This window comes from Eschscholzia californica, unplaced genomic scaffold (assembly GCF_041429995.1).
Source record: "Eschscholzia californica isolate CP2 unplaced genomic scaffold, dmEscCali1.0.p SCAF_4, whole genome shotgun sequence".
In the NCBI taxonomy this organism is placed as follows: Eukaryota; Viridiplantae; Streptophyta; class Magnoliopsida; order Ranunculales; family Papaveraceae; genus Eschscholzia; species Eschscholzia californica.
In genome coordinates, this window is record NW_028238461.1 from 8,385,084 (window position 1) to 8,400,481 (window position 15,398).

Here is a 15,398-nt window from a genome sequence, read left to right on the forward strand (position 1 = left end):
GAACCCAGAATACAACAGTACACAAGAATTTTTATATGAATTAAGACTGTGATGGCCAATTGGCAAAGGGATGAATAAAACAAGGTGAAGAGAAGAAAGAGACAGAAACTGAATTTGAGAGAGAGAGAGAGAAAAGATGAAAAACATGAGTGTTACTCTTAAATAAGAGTCAGTTTTGTGATGGTTAATGCATTAAAGACAAGAATCCACATGGCAGAGAAAAAATTTCCAAACTTCCTTTTCAGATAAACCAAAATGATGGTCCGGCGACTGGCCGAAAAGGCGATGTGGCAGGCTCTTATTGGTCAGTCCATGAAGAGAGAGAAACGACTTGACCAATTGGGGCCGACCAAATCACCTTTCGGGCCATAATCAACCTCAAATTTCGGCCCAATAAATGAATATGCTGAATAAATAGCAAAAAATAATCATGAATCATTACCATATATTTGGCAATTAATAATGTTAATTTTTTTTTTCTCAAACTATCTTGTCAATTAATTATTGTCTAAAAACAGTTAAAACAGTGAGACAGAGGTTTATTTTGTTTTCATAATAACATCCGCTATAGATTAAGTAATTAGAGGTAGCTACTAAGAGCGCGGAAATTCAGTTGTTGGTAGCATCCTAGAGCACCAGTAGACTAAGGATTGACTTAAAATCACACAAAAAGTAGTAGTACATCTGTGTGTATCAAGACATCCTGCCCAATCAGAACCAAAGAAGCCATAGGGCTTGCATGAATTTTCTCTCGAAATTACAATTCCAGCAGTAAGAGATCCCTCGGTGTACCTCAAAATCTTCTTAAATAATAACATACGAGGGCTTCTAGAACATTGCATAAATTGTGCAACACAATTGACTGCAAAGGCAATATCAGGTTGTGTCATGGTAAGGTGTTGGAAACCTCCAACAAACTCCTATTAGAGAGGAAAGTGCTATCAATCTTCGGGAGTTGTTGAGCACTAGCAACTGTAGTAAAACTAGGATTGTAATCAAGTAAATCCGCCTCCTACAAGAGCTCAAGAGCATATGCATATCTCCTATGTATGAGATGAAGAGCAAACTTAGATTACTACAACACGACTAGAAGGACTACTCTTTGTAACTTTGTAAGTATAATGTCATCAACATAAAGGAGCAAGATAGTAACATGAGTTGAAGTGTGAAGAACAAACATGAAATGACCATTTTGACTCTTCTTAAAACCAACTGTTCGTAAGAAGGTGTCAAATCTAGTAACCCAATCCCTTGGTATCCGTTTGAGACCACAAATAATCTTTTAGGTAGATGGGACACATAAGAGGGTTTAGAGGAGTCAATAAAAACCAGGGGCGGGTTGTGTCATATAGACATCTTATTTTAAGACACCATGTAGAAAAGCATTGGAAACATCGAATCCTTGAATTCTCCACCCATTTGCGACTGCACCAATAAGTATGATCCTGATGGTGGTAGCTTTAACTACATGACTAAGGGTCTCAGAGTAATCAAGACCATCCATTTGATGAAACCCTGTAGCAACTAGCAGGGCTTTGTACCTTTCAATACTCCCATCAGACTTGTATTTTATCCTATAGACTCATTTGCAGACAAGAGTTGAATGGAACAACAAAATTTTCATGTTGGCCACATGGGATCCGAACATTGTTAAGGTTCAGCAGGTACATAACTCGACTCAACTTATAGCTGCTAGAGTTGAATGGAACAACAAAATTTTCATGTTGGCCATTGTGTATGGACTAACTTTTTCAGCAGGGCGGTCTCTCTTATGGGCAGACATTGAGGAATTGGCTATAACCTACGACCAACCGTGGGTACTAATGGGAGATTATAATTCTATTCTTTCCGCAGAAGACAAAATTGGAGGTGATGCGGTTCGACCTAGTAACTATTCTGATTTCAATGAATGTATTCAAAATGCCCATCTTTTGGACTGTCCGTACACGGGGTTTCACTTTACTTGGTCGAATTCACAAGAGGGATCCCGGAATATACTATCTAAAATTGACAGAGTTCTTATGAATGTCAATCTATTAGACCTATTTCCAGGTGTTCAAGCCGAGTTTCTAGCACCAGGCTGGTCTGACCATACTCCTATGGTAGTATCGCTTGAGGTTTTTAAATCTTCGGGACGACGACCGTTTAAATTCTATAATTGCTGGTTGGAGGAGCCGGGGTTTCTAGACATGGTTAGTTCAGCTTGGTTGATTCAAGTGGAGGGCAGTCCGATGTTTCAGCTCATTTCGAAACTAAAAGCTGTGAAGAACCGGATTATTCAATGGAAAGGAACAAGATATACTAATAGAACCAGTCAAGTGGAGACGGCTAGAGAGATCATGCATGAGCGGCAGAACAAACTTTTTGCAGACCCATTGAATCCAGATTTACGCAGGATTGAGAGAATTGCAGTCCATGACTATGTAACGAAGATGACGACCGATTGCTCTATGGCAAAACAGCAAAGTCGAGTTAAATGGCTAACTCTAGATGACCAAAACACGAATTTTTTCCACTGTTCGGTAAAGGAGAGAAGAGCCCGAAATAATATAACAAAGATTTTCGACACAGATGGGTCCGAGATTACAAATGCAGAGATTATACCCACTAAATTCGTGGAATACTTTACAGGTTTACTTGGCACTGATTCACCGAATATAGAAGAAGATGATGTACTGTCCGAAATTGTGTTTCCAAATATCCTTGAGCCTGATTCAGCATCGCAACTCAATGGAATACCTTCCCGAGATGAAATTTTAGCAGCACTCTCATCTATTGGTTCGGATAAAGCTCCGGGTCCGGATGGTTTTTCGTCTATGTTTTTTAAATCGCTTTGGCGTATAGTAGGTGATGATTTCACTCGAGCTATACAAAGCTTCTTCAGATCAGGCAGACTTTTAAGGGAGGTAAACTCTACTTTAATCTCTTTAATTCCTAAAGTATCTAACCCTTCGACAATGAATGATTTCAGACCGATCTCATGTTGTAATGTCATATATAAGTGTATTACCAAAATTTTGGCAATCAGAGTAAAGAGGTATGCATCTTCATTAGTGAGTGAAAATCAATCAGCATTCATCTCTGGAAGGTTGATACAAGATAACATTATGTTGGCTCATGAACTTGTCAGAGATTACGGTAAAGCCCAGGGTCTTGACAGGTGCACCGTGAAAATAGATCTACGGAAGGCATATGATACAGTCAGGTGGTCAGCTCTCTTTAAGATTCTCAAGAAGTTCGGGTTGCCACACAGATTTGTTGGTTGGATCGAAGAATGTATTTCTACTCCTCGTTTCTCAATTATGGTTAACGGTGGCTCGCACGGGTATTTTGAGGGAAAGAAGGGGCTACGACAAGGCTGCCCACTTTCGCCTTATTTATTCGTCATGGTGATGGAAGTGTTCTCTGTCCTGATAAACAAGCAACAGCAATGTGGCAGCCTAAAATTGCATCCCCGATGTAGAGACCCGATAGTAACTCACCTATGCTTCGCCGATGACCTAATGGTTTTTATGAGAGGAGATGTAGGGTCAGCTCAAGCCTTAAAAGAGGTAGTGAACAACTTATTAAAAGGAACAGGTCTTGCAGTAAATGTGGGGAAGAGCTCAATCTTTTGCGCAGGTATGTCAGAGGAGCAGAAGGAGGTGGTTAGAGCAGTACTTGGGTTCCAGCTGGGAACCCTACCGATCAGGTACCTGGGGCTACCTCTACTAGCATCCAGACTAGCTTACAAAGATTGTATTCCGTTATTAAACCAAATTCAGACTCGAATACAGTCTTGGAAAGTACGATTCCTATCTTATGCAGGTCGTCTACTGTTGATCCGGACGGTTTTAGGCAGCATGTTAGTTTTTTGGGCTTCGGTCTTTGTTCTCCCAAAGAGGGTCTATAAAGAAATTAATCGTACATTCAACAGATTCCTATGGAAAGGACTCGAGGAGGGGAGTAATAGGCCTGCGATGAAATGGTTTGATGTCTGCTTACCAAAATGTGAAGGAGGGCTTGGTATCCGAGATATAGAAACTATGAATCTAGCAATGAATCTTAGGCACATATGGGACTTAATCAGTGAGAAGAATACTTTATGGGTCCGATGGGTAACGAAGAATCTGATTCGGAAAAAGAGTTTCTGGACCATGAAAGTCCCTACTAGTTGTTCGTGGTGTTGGAGACGTATACTTGGTTGTAGGGATCTGGCTAGAGGTATGGTTCAATACTTGATACACGATGGCACAAAAACCTTTTTCTGGAGAGATGTTTGGCACCCTATGGGATCACTTATCGACTATTTCAAAGCTAATGGTCGATTTGTTTACAATATGAGGGAAGACGCCTTGGTATCGGACTTCTTACTAGAGGGTCGTTGGGAGTTCTCTGACCAGATTGGGCATGTTTTCGAGGAGGTTTTTAATACTCTAAATGAAGTTGCGGTGGGAGGGATTGAAAAGGATACGGTGGTATGGAAGATAACTAATACGGGCGACTACACGGTTAGAGATACATACAACTTTATAAGGCGAAAAAAGCAGCTAGTTCCCTGGTCAAAATTAGTTTGGTGTCCGGAGGGGATACCAAAACATTCATTTATAACCTGGATCGCCATGAAACGAGGGTTAAAGACCAAAGTAAAGTTAAAATCATGGGGGCTGGATATAGATGAGGTATGTCCACTTTGTAAAGTAGCTGAAGAGTCCGATGAACACCTTTTTTTTCAATGCTATTATTCTCTTAAGGTATGGACAGATCTTCTAATGTTAATGGGTATTAGGAAAAATGGAACAGGGTGCTGGGCTGACGAAATTGAATGGTGTGTTAACACTTTCAAAGGCAACTCCATTATAGGACGACTTGGTAGCATGGTATTTAACGGTTTCTTCTATCACATTTGGATCGAACGCAATAACCGAGTCTTTCGTAGCGAGGAAAAAACAGAACAAATCCTATTCAGGCAAATAGTCAGCGACATCAAAATAAAGGTAATGACGTGGAAACGTAAACCGAATGGGTTGGATGGTGCTCAACAGATCTTAGAACGATGGAATCTGACTATACCACTATCATTTCAAGTATCGAAAACTTGTAAATGGGCAGGCCCTAGTATGGATCAGATTCTAATCAATACCGATGGGGCATTTGATGAAGTCTCAGGAGGTTATGGTGCGATCTTGAGAACCTCACGAGGTGAGCCTATAATAGCAGCAGCAGCATGGTCAGAGAGGAGGTCGGTAATTATGCATGAGATGCAGGGAATTTGCTTAGGATTAAAGCTAGCGGCGAAATTTGGTAAAAGACGAGTTAAGATCGCTACGGACTCCTCCCTTGCTGTTACGATTTTGTCTTATGAGGGGAAGAAGCCTCCCTGGCAACTTATCCGTGTAGTCCGAGAAATATGGGAGTTATGGAGGCAAATGGACGAATGCTCTATTCAACATGTTTACCGAGAAATCAACCAAGCAGCAGATTACCTATCGAAAATGAAGCCAGTATCGGGATATATAGAGATGTTACCACATAATCTACCTGCTGACCTTCAGAAGATTGTAGATGACGACAAAAGAGGAGTTATTAGAGTACGACGTAGCTAGTTAGCAAGACAACATTTGCTCTATTCTTTATTGTTTATTCGTTTATTTGTTTCTCTCTTGACTTTTTGATGTTTTATTGCTTTTTCTCTAGTTTTTTCTAGTCCTCTTTGTTCGGGTTCGGGCCCTTTATTCCCGCTGACAAATTCAAATAAAAAAAAATATTAAAGACCATGTCTTGCTCTTTTGCAAAGCTACGTATACCTCTTGCATCGCTTGAACCCATTTTAGATCAGAGACAACTTGTCTGTATGTGGTAGGATCCTTAGGTTGTTCTAGAATATAAACAAATACCTAAGGAAGTGAATGACAAACACTAATTAAAATGAGTCACACAGTCTGGAATGTATTTTGGCTTTAAAATCCCATTTCTGAGTCTAGTTGTCACAGGATGGGTGGGAGCAGGTGCCTGTGGTGGATAAGAATTAAAAGATGAGTGAGATGCAAAACAACAACACCATGAATCGCGACTTGCGAGACGTAGCACCTGAAAAATTAGCCAAAGAAAAATTTGCACCAGAGGAGATGGAAGTTACAATTGCTGCACAAAGTGATCTGGAATTGGAAAAACCTAGCATCTGGAAGTGATTGACTACAAGAGGTGAAGACCCATTTTCCTCATAAGGGTAAGATAGTTCATCCAACACCACATTTCTTGAGATATGTAATTTATCTTTCTTAAGGTCAAGACATTCATAACCTTTGTGATTAAAGCTATAACCGAAAAGAGTACACATTTAGTTGACTTAGGACTCAGCTTGTCGACCACGTAGGAGCTTAAATGAGGATATTGTACACACGCAAAAAACTTCTTAGCAACATAATCCAGTTGCTTATGAGATAAGAGATCAACTATCCAATAACTTTTTAGCTAATATATTGATGATCGTGTAATATCTGCATTAACATAACAAATAGCCACAAACGATAAGAAAACAACAATGTAAAAGAATATGATTCTAAAATTGTACGAAAAATATGTGAACTAATGCCGTTAAAGCCATTCTAGGAGCTAGGTATTTATGTTTTTAAGATATCTTGAATTTTGTGAGAATTTAGAAAATATTGGTAGCTGCCAAAATAGATGCATAATCAAAGAAATGCTACATAAAACTCGAGGATGTTGCATTTATTGTCGGCTGCTGAACAAACTCGCTCACTTAAGTTCGCAAAATATCTAATCATTCTGTAAATTAAGTTTCTAAAAGTTGGTAGATGTTCGAAAATCTTTCGGAAACCGAAATCAACTAATACCAGAAAGGTCATTTTAAGAAATGGGACAACTTTAAGAAGATTTGAAAATGATTTTCTGGGTTTATTAGGAAAAAGATTGATATTGCAACTTTAAGAAGGTTTTTTAACTCCCAAATCTCCCTTCTTATTTATCTCAAAGATTTATATAATACAAAAGGGGAAAGAAAATAAAAATTAAATACTCCATATCAAATAAAAATCAGTAGTTTGTTGTATTTATATTTCTTGTGACATTTTCCATTTTTATCTTTATTCGGAATTAAAATAATGAAAATCAATAGTGCATAATGTGCTACTCTTCGATCAAATCATGAGAGGTAACATTAACCCGATATGTCTTAACCACTATGAATCCACATACAAACCCGAAGACATCGGGCCATTGGATATTCTCGAAACTGAAACTATGGAAGGGTTTCTCCCATGAACGCTTCGACTACTTAGTACCATCCTTTCTCTGTCCATCATTATGGCATATAGACATAAAATGGTTACGCAAAGTAGTATACTATACCCAAGGAAAAAAACTATCCGTTCTTAATATACAACACTGCCAAATTTAAGGTGTAAACCAGTAGATTAACAAATTAAGACCCGATAAATCCGAAAAAGACTTGGGGAGTCTAATTGAAAATACTCACTTTTATTTATTGTATATGTTATATATTGTGATCCTCCTACCATTATAAATTTGTAATTCTCTTCAATTGTATTCTGAGACCATATTTTAATGGCGGTGGGTGAGTGCCAACTGGAGTGTAATTTTTTTTTTTTGAATAAGGTGATTGAATTAAGAGGAAGAGGGAAAGGAATGTACAAGCCTAAAAGGCGAAAACGACGACAGGGGAGGCAAAGCCCACAAGCCGACGATTGGAGTGTAATCACCGATGTGTTCAGTCTCGAAGTCTTCTTCTCATATATACTCGCAAACATATAAGAGGAGGCGAGGCATATTATCGCACCATCCTCTTTGTGCAACAATTCCATGTGTTTGTCGGCATCTTGCCTCGCAATCAGTTGGGTTGCAATCATTTTGAGGCCATGCTTCTTGACATCCATTCACCTCCCCGACCATCATCATCAACATTATCATTCCTAATCCACCCGAAATCAAAAGAAGATGAACTGGTGAAGGACAAACAAACTTGCCCATTTTTTTCTTTAATCAAAGTTGTTGAATGAACTTTTGACCAATTGAACCCTAGATGTGTATGTAAATTTGGGGGGAGGAGGCAGAACTTTAACAAGGCAAAAATCACAATCTAAGTGATATGCTCATGTATGACATTTTATTTAAATCTTTGGTTGCTTCATATGTAGCGGTTAAAAGTCCACTTTTATGTTGAGGGGAAGGGATTTTAACTATTTGAGTCGGGATAACATTCAGAATCCATGAGAGATTATCTAAAATAAAACTAATAAGTAAAAGAATCAATCATTTTTTAATATTTAGACTAAATTAATAAGTAAAAAAATCAATAATTTTTTATTATTTATTTTTGCCTATATAAATACACAAATATATCACTACTCTGTTGGTTATTTAGTGATTATATATATAAAGGAATATGTTTATTTGTGCCGGTACAAATACACAAATACATCGAGCCGAGCCGAGCCTCTGAGGTTTATTTGTGCCAGTACAAATACACAAATACATCGAGGCGAACAGCCGAGGTGGTGGGAGGTAGGGGTGGGAATTGGGTGGGTATGGGCGTCCATGGACACTTGAAGCATTAGGCCGGGCGGGTCGGACACAAAACTTCAATGGCTATTACGGTAAGGGGGTTAATCAGGCGGGCAATTTTGAAATTCGCTTTGTCCATTACCTGTCCAAGCCCATTAAGAAGCTCAGGTAATTCGGGTATGGGCGGGCGGATAGCGGGTAATCTCATGACTTGAAAAAAAAATCACTTTTCCCTCTCCTTTTATAAAATCTCCAAACACCTTTCCTGATTCTAAAAAGACAATGTGAGATTAAAATTAGACATTATTTGTGTTGTTCCTTTTAGGAATTTAATCTTACATTAAAAACTAATGAAGAATTCTCAGGAGATATAATATAACTTATCTCACCTCAAAGCCAAAGACTACTTCAGTATTTTACTAGGAATTCTCTTGGGCCATTGCAAAGCAATGAATTGGGTTCTTGTGATTGCCTTTAGACATAATGTTTACCATCTCAACTAAGACTAGCAACATGGACTGTTGGGCTTCATCAACCCATAAAGTTGATGTAATTTGGTTGGTTATCATTGGGTGAGGTTAAGTGGGTGCGGCCGTGCGGGCATGGACGGGTGCGTGGATAGAGGATTTAACCCGTGCCCGTCCGCCGAAACTTGGCGGGACGGACGCAGGCGTCCATGGTCCTCGTTGGGCTCGGGTGGTAGTGGGAGGGTCATACTTACTTTATGCTAGGAGGTGTTCTTTCTTACCCCCAACTCACAGCTCTCTCTCTCTCCCGTACAACACGGAGATCATCTCTCTTCATTTCTAGGGTTTTTTTCTTTGTTTCTCTCTAACCAGGTACTTAATTATTCTCTTTCCCTCTATTTTATTTCTTATTCTGTTGAACCAATTCTCACTTCTTAGAGATAAACCCCAGGTACTTAATTATTCTATTCGTATTACTTGTAATTTGTGAAATTTAGGGTTCTTTTAGATGAGAAATTGATGATTATTGTTTTTTTGGTACAGAGGATTATTAGGGTTTGTGTAACTCTGGATAGAAGTGAAGAAGTTGGGTAGTGATAAAGATCATAAGAATGAATCATCCGTAGGGTTAATTGTCATTTGGTGTTGTTTGCATTTGATTTTTAAGACGACTTTTATTAGTTTAGAACTGTAGAGATGAGTGTGGTTGGGTTTGATATAGGAAATGAGAATTGTGTAATTGCTGCTGCAAAACAAAGGGGAATTGATGTATTATTGAATGATGAATCAAATAGGGAAACACCAGCTGTGGTTTCCTTTGGCGAGAAACAGCGATTTCTCGGGGCAGCTGGAGTTGCTTCAGCAATGATGAATCCAAAATCTACAATCTCTCAGGTCAAGAGATTGATTGGGTTGAATTATAGACAGCCAGATATCCTAAATGAGCTCTCTCTTCTGCCGTTTGAGACTTCTGAAGGTCCTGATGGTGGGGTTTTGATTCATTTGCAGTACTTGGGTGAGAGGCTAACGCTTTCTCCAGTTCAGATCTTGGCAATGCTCTTATCTCATTTGAAAGAGATATCAGAGAAGAATTTGGAAACAAAAGTTTCAGATTGTGTCATTGGCATTCCTTCCTACTTCTCGGATTTGCAGAGACGAGCGTATTTGAATGCTGCGGAGATCGCTGGGTTGAAAACGCTGAGATTGATGCATGATTGCACTGCAACTGCTCTAGGTTATGGGATTTACAGGACGGATCTCTCTGAAGTGAATCCTACTTATGTTGTTTTTATTGATGTTGGTCATTGCGATACTCAGGTAACTGTAGCATCATTTGAAGGTGGTCACATGAAGATTCTATCTCATGCCTTCGACAAAAGCTTGGGCGGGAGAAATTTTGACGAGGTTTTATTTAGTTATTTTGCTGCACAATTTAAGGAGCAGTACCAGATTGATGTCCATTCTAATAACAGGGCTTGCATTAGGCTTAGAATAGCATGTGAGAAGCTGAAGAAGGTCCTTAGTGCAAATGCTGAGGCGCCATTGAATATTGAGTGCTTAATGGATGAGAAGGATGTGAAAGGTTTTATTAAGAGAGATGAGTTTGAGAAGCTTTCCTCGGGTTTGTTAGAGAGGATTAGGTTTCCTTGTGATAAAGCTATGGCTGATGCTGGTTTGACTGTAGACAAAATCAACTCAGTGGAGCTTGTGGGATCTGGGTCTCGCGTACCAGCTATTTCAAGAATGTTGTCCTCTTTCTTTAATAGAGAACCTCGCAGAACTCTGAATGCAAGTGAGTGTGTGGCTCGTGGATGTGCTCTCCAGTGTGCTATGCTGAGCCCAATATTCCGAGTCAGAGATTATGAGGTATGATCTTGTCGTCTTGATCGAATTCTGTAACAGTTATATTCTTCTGAGTGAGCATTTTGGATCTATTTCTCCTCTGTTAATAATTCCATATCAATTTGCATTGGAATTTTTGATCTAATTAAAATTGTAATATAAGTTTTCCATGCATACTTCCATGTGGATGGTGTCAGTTTTTCTTTGATTCAGTTGGACTGGAGTTCAAAACTTTCATGTTTTTTAGACCTTGTTTCAAGAATGAAAATTTTTCATGGATGACACAGTAATTGCGCTATAATTTGCAGGTTCAGGATTCCTTTCCCTTTTCCATTGGGTTTTCAACAGAAGAAGGTCCCATTTGCACCTTGTCAAATGGTATATTGTTCCGAAAAGGTCAACCCATTCCCAGTTCGAAAATTCTCACAGTTCATCGGACTAATACATTTCAACTGGAAGCATTTTATGCTGATCAAAGTGAATTGCCTTTTGGCGTTTCTCCCAAAATTAGCTGTTTCACGGTACATATATGCTTTGTTTTCTGGGTACTCATAATTTACCGTTTAAGTGTTCACCCTGAGGACTGGCATGCATCCTGTGGTCTTCAATCACCTCTTAGTCAATCATTACTTTTGTGCAGATTGGACCTCTCCAAGCTACCCACACCGAAAAAGTCAAAGTTAAAGTGAGGGTTCAGTTAAATCTTCACGGAATAGTGTCTGTTGAGTCAGCATCAGTAAGTATCAGGCCCCGTTATTTAGTTCTATGAAAGATTTGTCTTTCTGCTTGCTTAATTATTGACTTCTCTTCTTTCTGTACTAAGTTGCTTAAATATTTATATCTTCTTCTTTAGTTTTTTGAGGATCAGGTGGATGATCATTTTATGGGGGGCCAGAGACATTCTAATTTGGAGAAGGTAGAGCCTGATGTTGATGCGACAGCAAATCATGCTGAAGAGGGTGGCAGTTCTCTGCAGCCTGAGATTTCATCTACGCCTGCTGTAAGTTCTACCAGCCTACTAGGTTCCTTATTTGGCTCTAATAGTCAAACTAGATTACCAAAATTTGATCTATCACTATGTCGTCATTGTCATTAGCTCTCGTGCTGACATTTATGTCCACCAGAAAGAATGGGAGTAAATTGTTTGTTTATTTATTTTTTAACTCTGAAACTGGACTGTATCTTTTACTGTCTCAAGATTGAAAAGGAAATGGGAAGGGAAGGGAAGAAGCAATAGTGTTTTGTTCAAGTTATACATTTCTTCTTTTAAGTATAAAGATGCTATATGATTTCTTATTTTTATACAGTTTACCTTCAGGCATACCATTAGCTTTATTGTATCTTTACGCTCTCATAAAATGATGGATGATTGGGAACCTGATATCTCATGTATCGATTGGGAACCTTGAAGACATCAAAATGCATGAAACTAGAAGATATGGCAAACATTGATAAAAATAACCACATGCTAACTGATTAAAGAAGAACAAAAACCAAATGGTACAATTCTCTGATCAAGTCTTATACAGCTGTAGGTTAGCTAGTCAAATAAGTTCATTCTGAGCCCACTTGTTTAGGTTGCATATAGTATAGAGAACAGATAGGTAGACCTATGTTTGATTTTGCATTATGTTATATAACTTCTGGGTATTGGAAGAAGATGGAGATACTCAAATTAAGTGTTAGATAGATGTGAGTGTAAGAATAGGTTAGTATGTGCCACCTTAATAGTAACTTTAAAAGTTTGATTGTGATAAAGAGCCGAAAACTTTCTAATCTGAATGTGAGTGATAGTGGTACATGTCGTTTGACCACGTAAATAGGTTAAAACTGGTTACATGTGATAATCATTTTCAGGCTGATGGAATAAGGAAGAAAAATAGGTCTAGACGGCTTGAAGTACCAATCAGTGAGAAGATATACGGCGGGATGACAGAGACTGATATTTTAAAAGCTAAGGAGAAAGAACTTCAGCTAGCAGAGCAGGATAGGATCATGGAACAAACGAAAGACAAAAAGAACGCACTTGAATCATTTGTTTATGCCACACGCACCAAGGTATTTCTTTGTCTTATTTTTTTGCTCAGGCATGGAACCAGCGACATAAAATTTCGAGCATTAAAATGGTTTTCTTTCAAAAAAACCGTGTATTTGGACTTTAGACCTTTAACAAACCAATTAAGTATATGACAGTACTAATGGGATCCAACCATTTTATGGACCCACGATCAGTTGTCATATATGTATCAGCCTAGTCTCCTAGTTTATTTCTGCATGTCTTTATCTATGTGGTACACTTTGAAATGACAAGGGTATGAATAGCTTTTCGACACATATCGGAGCTTTGCAACTGATTCAGAGAGAGAAGGGATCTCGAGGAATCTACAACAGACAGAGGATTGGCTTTATGAGGATGGAGATGACGAGACTGAAAAAGTTTATAGTGGAAAGCTGGATGAGCTTAAAAGGGTAACACTTTCCACAAGTATATCCACGAATTTTACATATATATATATATATATATATATATATATATATATATATATATATATATATATATATATATATATATATGATTCTATCAACAGCAAATGTTATATTTTCTGCTAATGCTGTAATGTAAAAATCTCTTCTGGTTGCCTCTAGTTGGTGGATCCTATAGAACGTCGATACGAGGATGAAAAAGCCAGAACCCAAGCTGCAATGGATTTGTTGAAGTGCATCGCAGATTACCGACAGGCTGTTAAATCGCTTCCAGCCACTGAGAGAGATGCGGTAAAACTTCAATAGATAAATTGAGTCAGTTGCCCTTTTGATAACCTAGGTGATCTAGTCCGACTGTTATTGTGTTTGCAGGTCCTTAACGAGTGTACCAGAGCAGAACAGTGGCTAAGGGAGAAAGTCCAACAGCAGGAATCATTACCCAAAAACACCGATCCATTGTTATGGTCTAGTGAAATCAAGACAAGGGCAGATGCACTTAATGGGTAATTTTCGCTTATCACAATTTAAATGTTGAAAATCTATCGACCAATGCTTAAAAAACCACCATTGTAGTGGAAATCATGATCTTTTTTTGTGAACCCTCGCAAACCGCTGTTGATTTCTTTTATTTAAAGATCTCGCTGTTTCCTGTTATATCGACTGTTTTCCTTAATAATTGTTAAATTACTATTACATTTTAAAATAAAAATAATAAATAACGACTACTATAACAATCGGCTTGCCACTGCTTACTGTAATAGTCCTTGTTTACGGTTTCTTGCCATTTTCCCACATTACCTCATTTTCTACCAAAAAAACACGATAAAATAGATGTTATTATGCTATTACTGTATATTGGTTTGCAAGTAGTACTTTATTTAACGCTTGACAGTGACTTTTACAGTTTTATATGTCATTGCGTTGACGCTTTGTTTCTGATTTTGAAATTGTGATTCAGGATGTGCAAACACATTTTGAGATCGAAGGCTTCCCCTCCGAGGCCAGACGACTTCAAAGGCTGTGATCAACCAAATACATCGGAAAACATGCGTTCAGATTGAAGACTTTCTGTCTCTATTTGATCATTTTGTCAAACACATTTATCATTTGTAAACAAGCAGTTGAGATCTGTCCAATGTTCATATTCCCAGGTACTTTGCTTGTTCTGAATCCAATTAAAGGGTTCAGGAGTGTGGTATATCATGTGGTACTGGGATTTGGTTGAGGAATTAGATTTATGTTTTCTTTTTCTTTTTTTTTTTGTTGAAGACTGTTTTCTTTTTCTTGGTCATCTGTTTTTGAAATTTTTCCTGACCAAAGTAAAGAAAGAAGAATCATACGAACTGATATATGTTGTTGCGTTAAAATGTTCCGGTCGTGTGCCCCTTTACAATTTGAGTACTATATTTTTTTTTATCTTTTCTTACTCTAGAAGTGGTAGAATTGTCTCTCATTTGATTCCCTTCCTTTTTTTATGGGCTTGAACTAATGAAAGTTCATTTGTATAACTGAACTGTAGGTTTGCAACGACTTTGTGATAGTTTTGCGACGACTTTGCAACAGCTTTACGATACCGACTTCTTGTTTAGAAAACCATATTTAATGTCCACCCCGCCCTTTTCAGGGACCAGAAAAAATTTGGGAAACAAAATTTTGGAGGCAGAAAGTTCTGTTTCTCCCAAGTCTGCCCAACTACCATTTTTTCTCTACACTGTCAAGGGTTGCAAGTAAACTGCAATGTTCAGCTACCATTGAATATATTTCTCAGAGCTCTTTCCCTGCCCTTGGTCTTTCCTTCTCCAAGTTAGTCTATATCATTCTCTCTTTGTTAGATCTCTCTATCTCTAAAACCTTTACTCTTTATTCTCACTGTTCTGGCAAAAGAAAGGGTCTCCATTGACGAAGTGGGCACCGTCAATGCTTCCATTGAAGAGGATTTTTGGTGAAACCCTCCTAGATCGATTTTCACAAAGAGTGGCCACTTCCGCTGAAATAACAACACCCTGGAGGAGGTTTTCCATTGGAATCCTTCATCTCATACAAAATGATTCAAACGAAACCCTCCTCGGGGGTTTAAGACCC

At 38.3% G+C, this 15,398-nt stretch overlaps 1 protein-coding gene across 6 annotated transcripts; it reads left to right on the top strand.

Moving 5' to 3' along the window:
* The first annotated feature begins 5,893 nt into the window (after positions 1–5,893).
* Positions 5,894–14,683, top strand: LOC147542294 (heat shock protein 70 (Hsp 70) family protein). Of its 6 annotated transcripts, none has more exons than XM_086638133.1 (10): positions 5,894–6,208; positions 9,534–10,856; positions 11,141–11,353; positions 11,473–11,568; positions 11,686–11,832; positions 12,690–12,890; positions 13,155–13,301; positions 13,479–13,607; positions 13,689–13,819; positions 14,275–14,683. In XM_086638133.1, the coding sequence occupies exons 2-10, from the start codon at positions 9,687–9,689 to the stop codon at positions 14,375–14,377; spliced, it is 2,337 nt and encodes a 778-aa protein (XP_086494259.1). In that variant the 5' UTR covers positions 5,894–6,208; positions 9,534–9,686; the 3' UTR covers positions 14,378–14,683. The 6 variants fall into 6 exon arrangements, 3 of the variants coding, with proteins under 3 accessions (XP_086494259.1, XP_086494258.1, XP_086494260.1); XR_015224219.1 differs by having other exon boundaries at positions 5,936–6,208; positions 13,144–13,301; XM_086638132.1 differs by lacking the exon at positions 5,894–6,208 and adding an exon at positions 8,922–9,362.
* The last annotated feature ends 715 nt before the right edge of the window (positions 14,684–15,398 follow it).

Excerpts from the sequence above, each read along its gene's own strand:
- LOC147542294 (XM_086638133.1), top strand. The coding sequence starts at position 9,687 with ATGAGTGTGGTTGGGTTTGATATAGGAAATGAGAATTGTGTAATTGCT. Across the intron at positions 13,608-13,688 it reads CAGCCACTGAGAGAGATGCG|GTCCTTAACGAGTGTACCAG; the intron begins GTAAAACTTCAA and ends TTGTGTTTGCAG. Across the intron at positions 13,820-14,274 it reads AGGGCAGATGCACTTAATGG|GATGTGCAAACACATTTTGA; the intron begins GTAATTTTCGCT and ends ATTGTGATTCAG.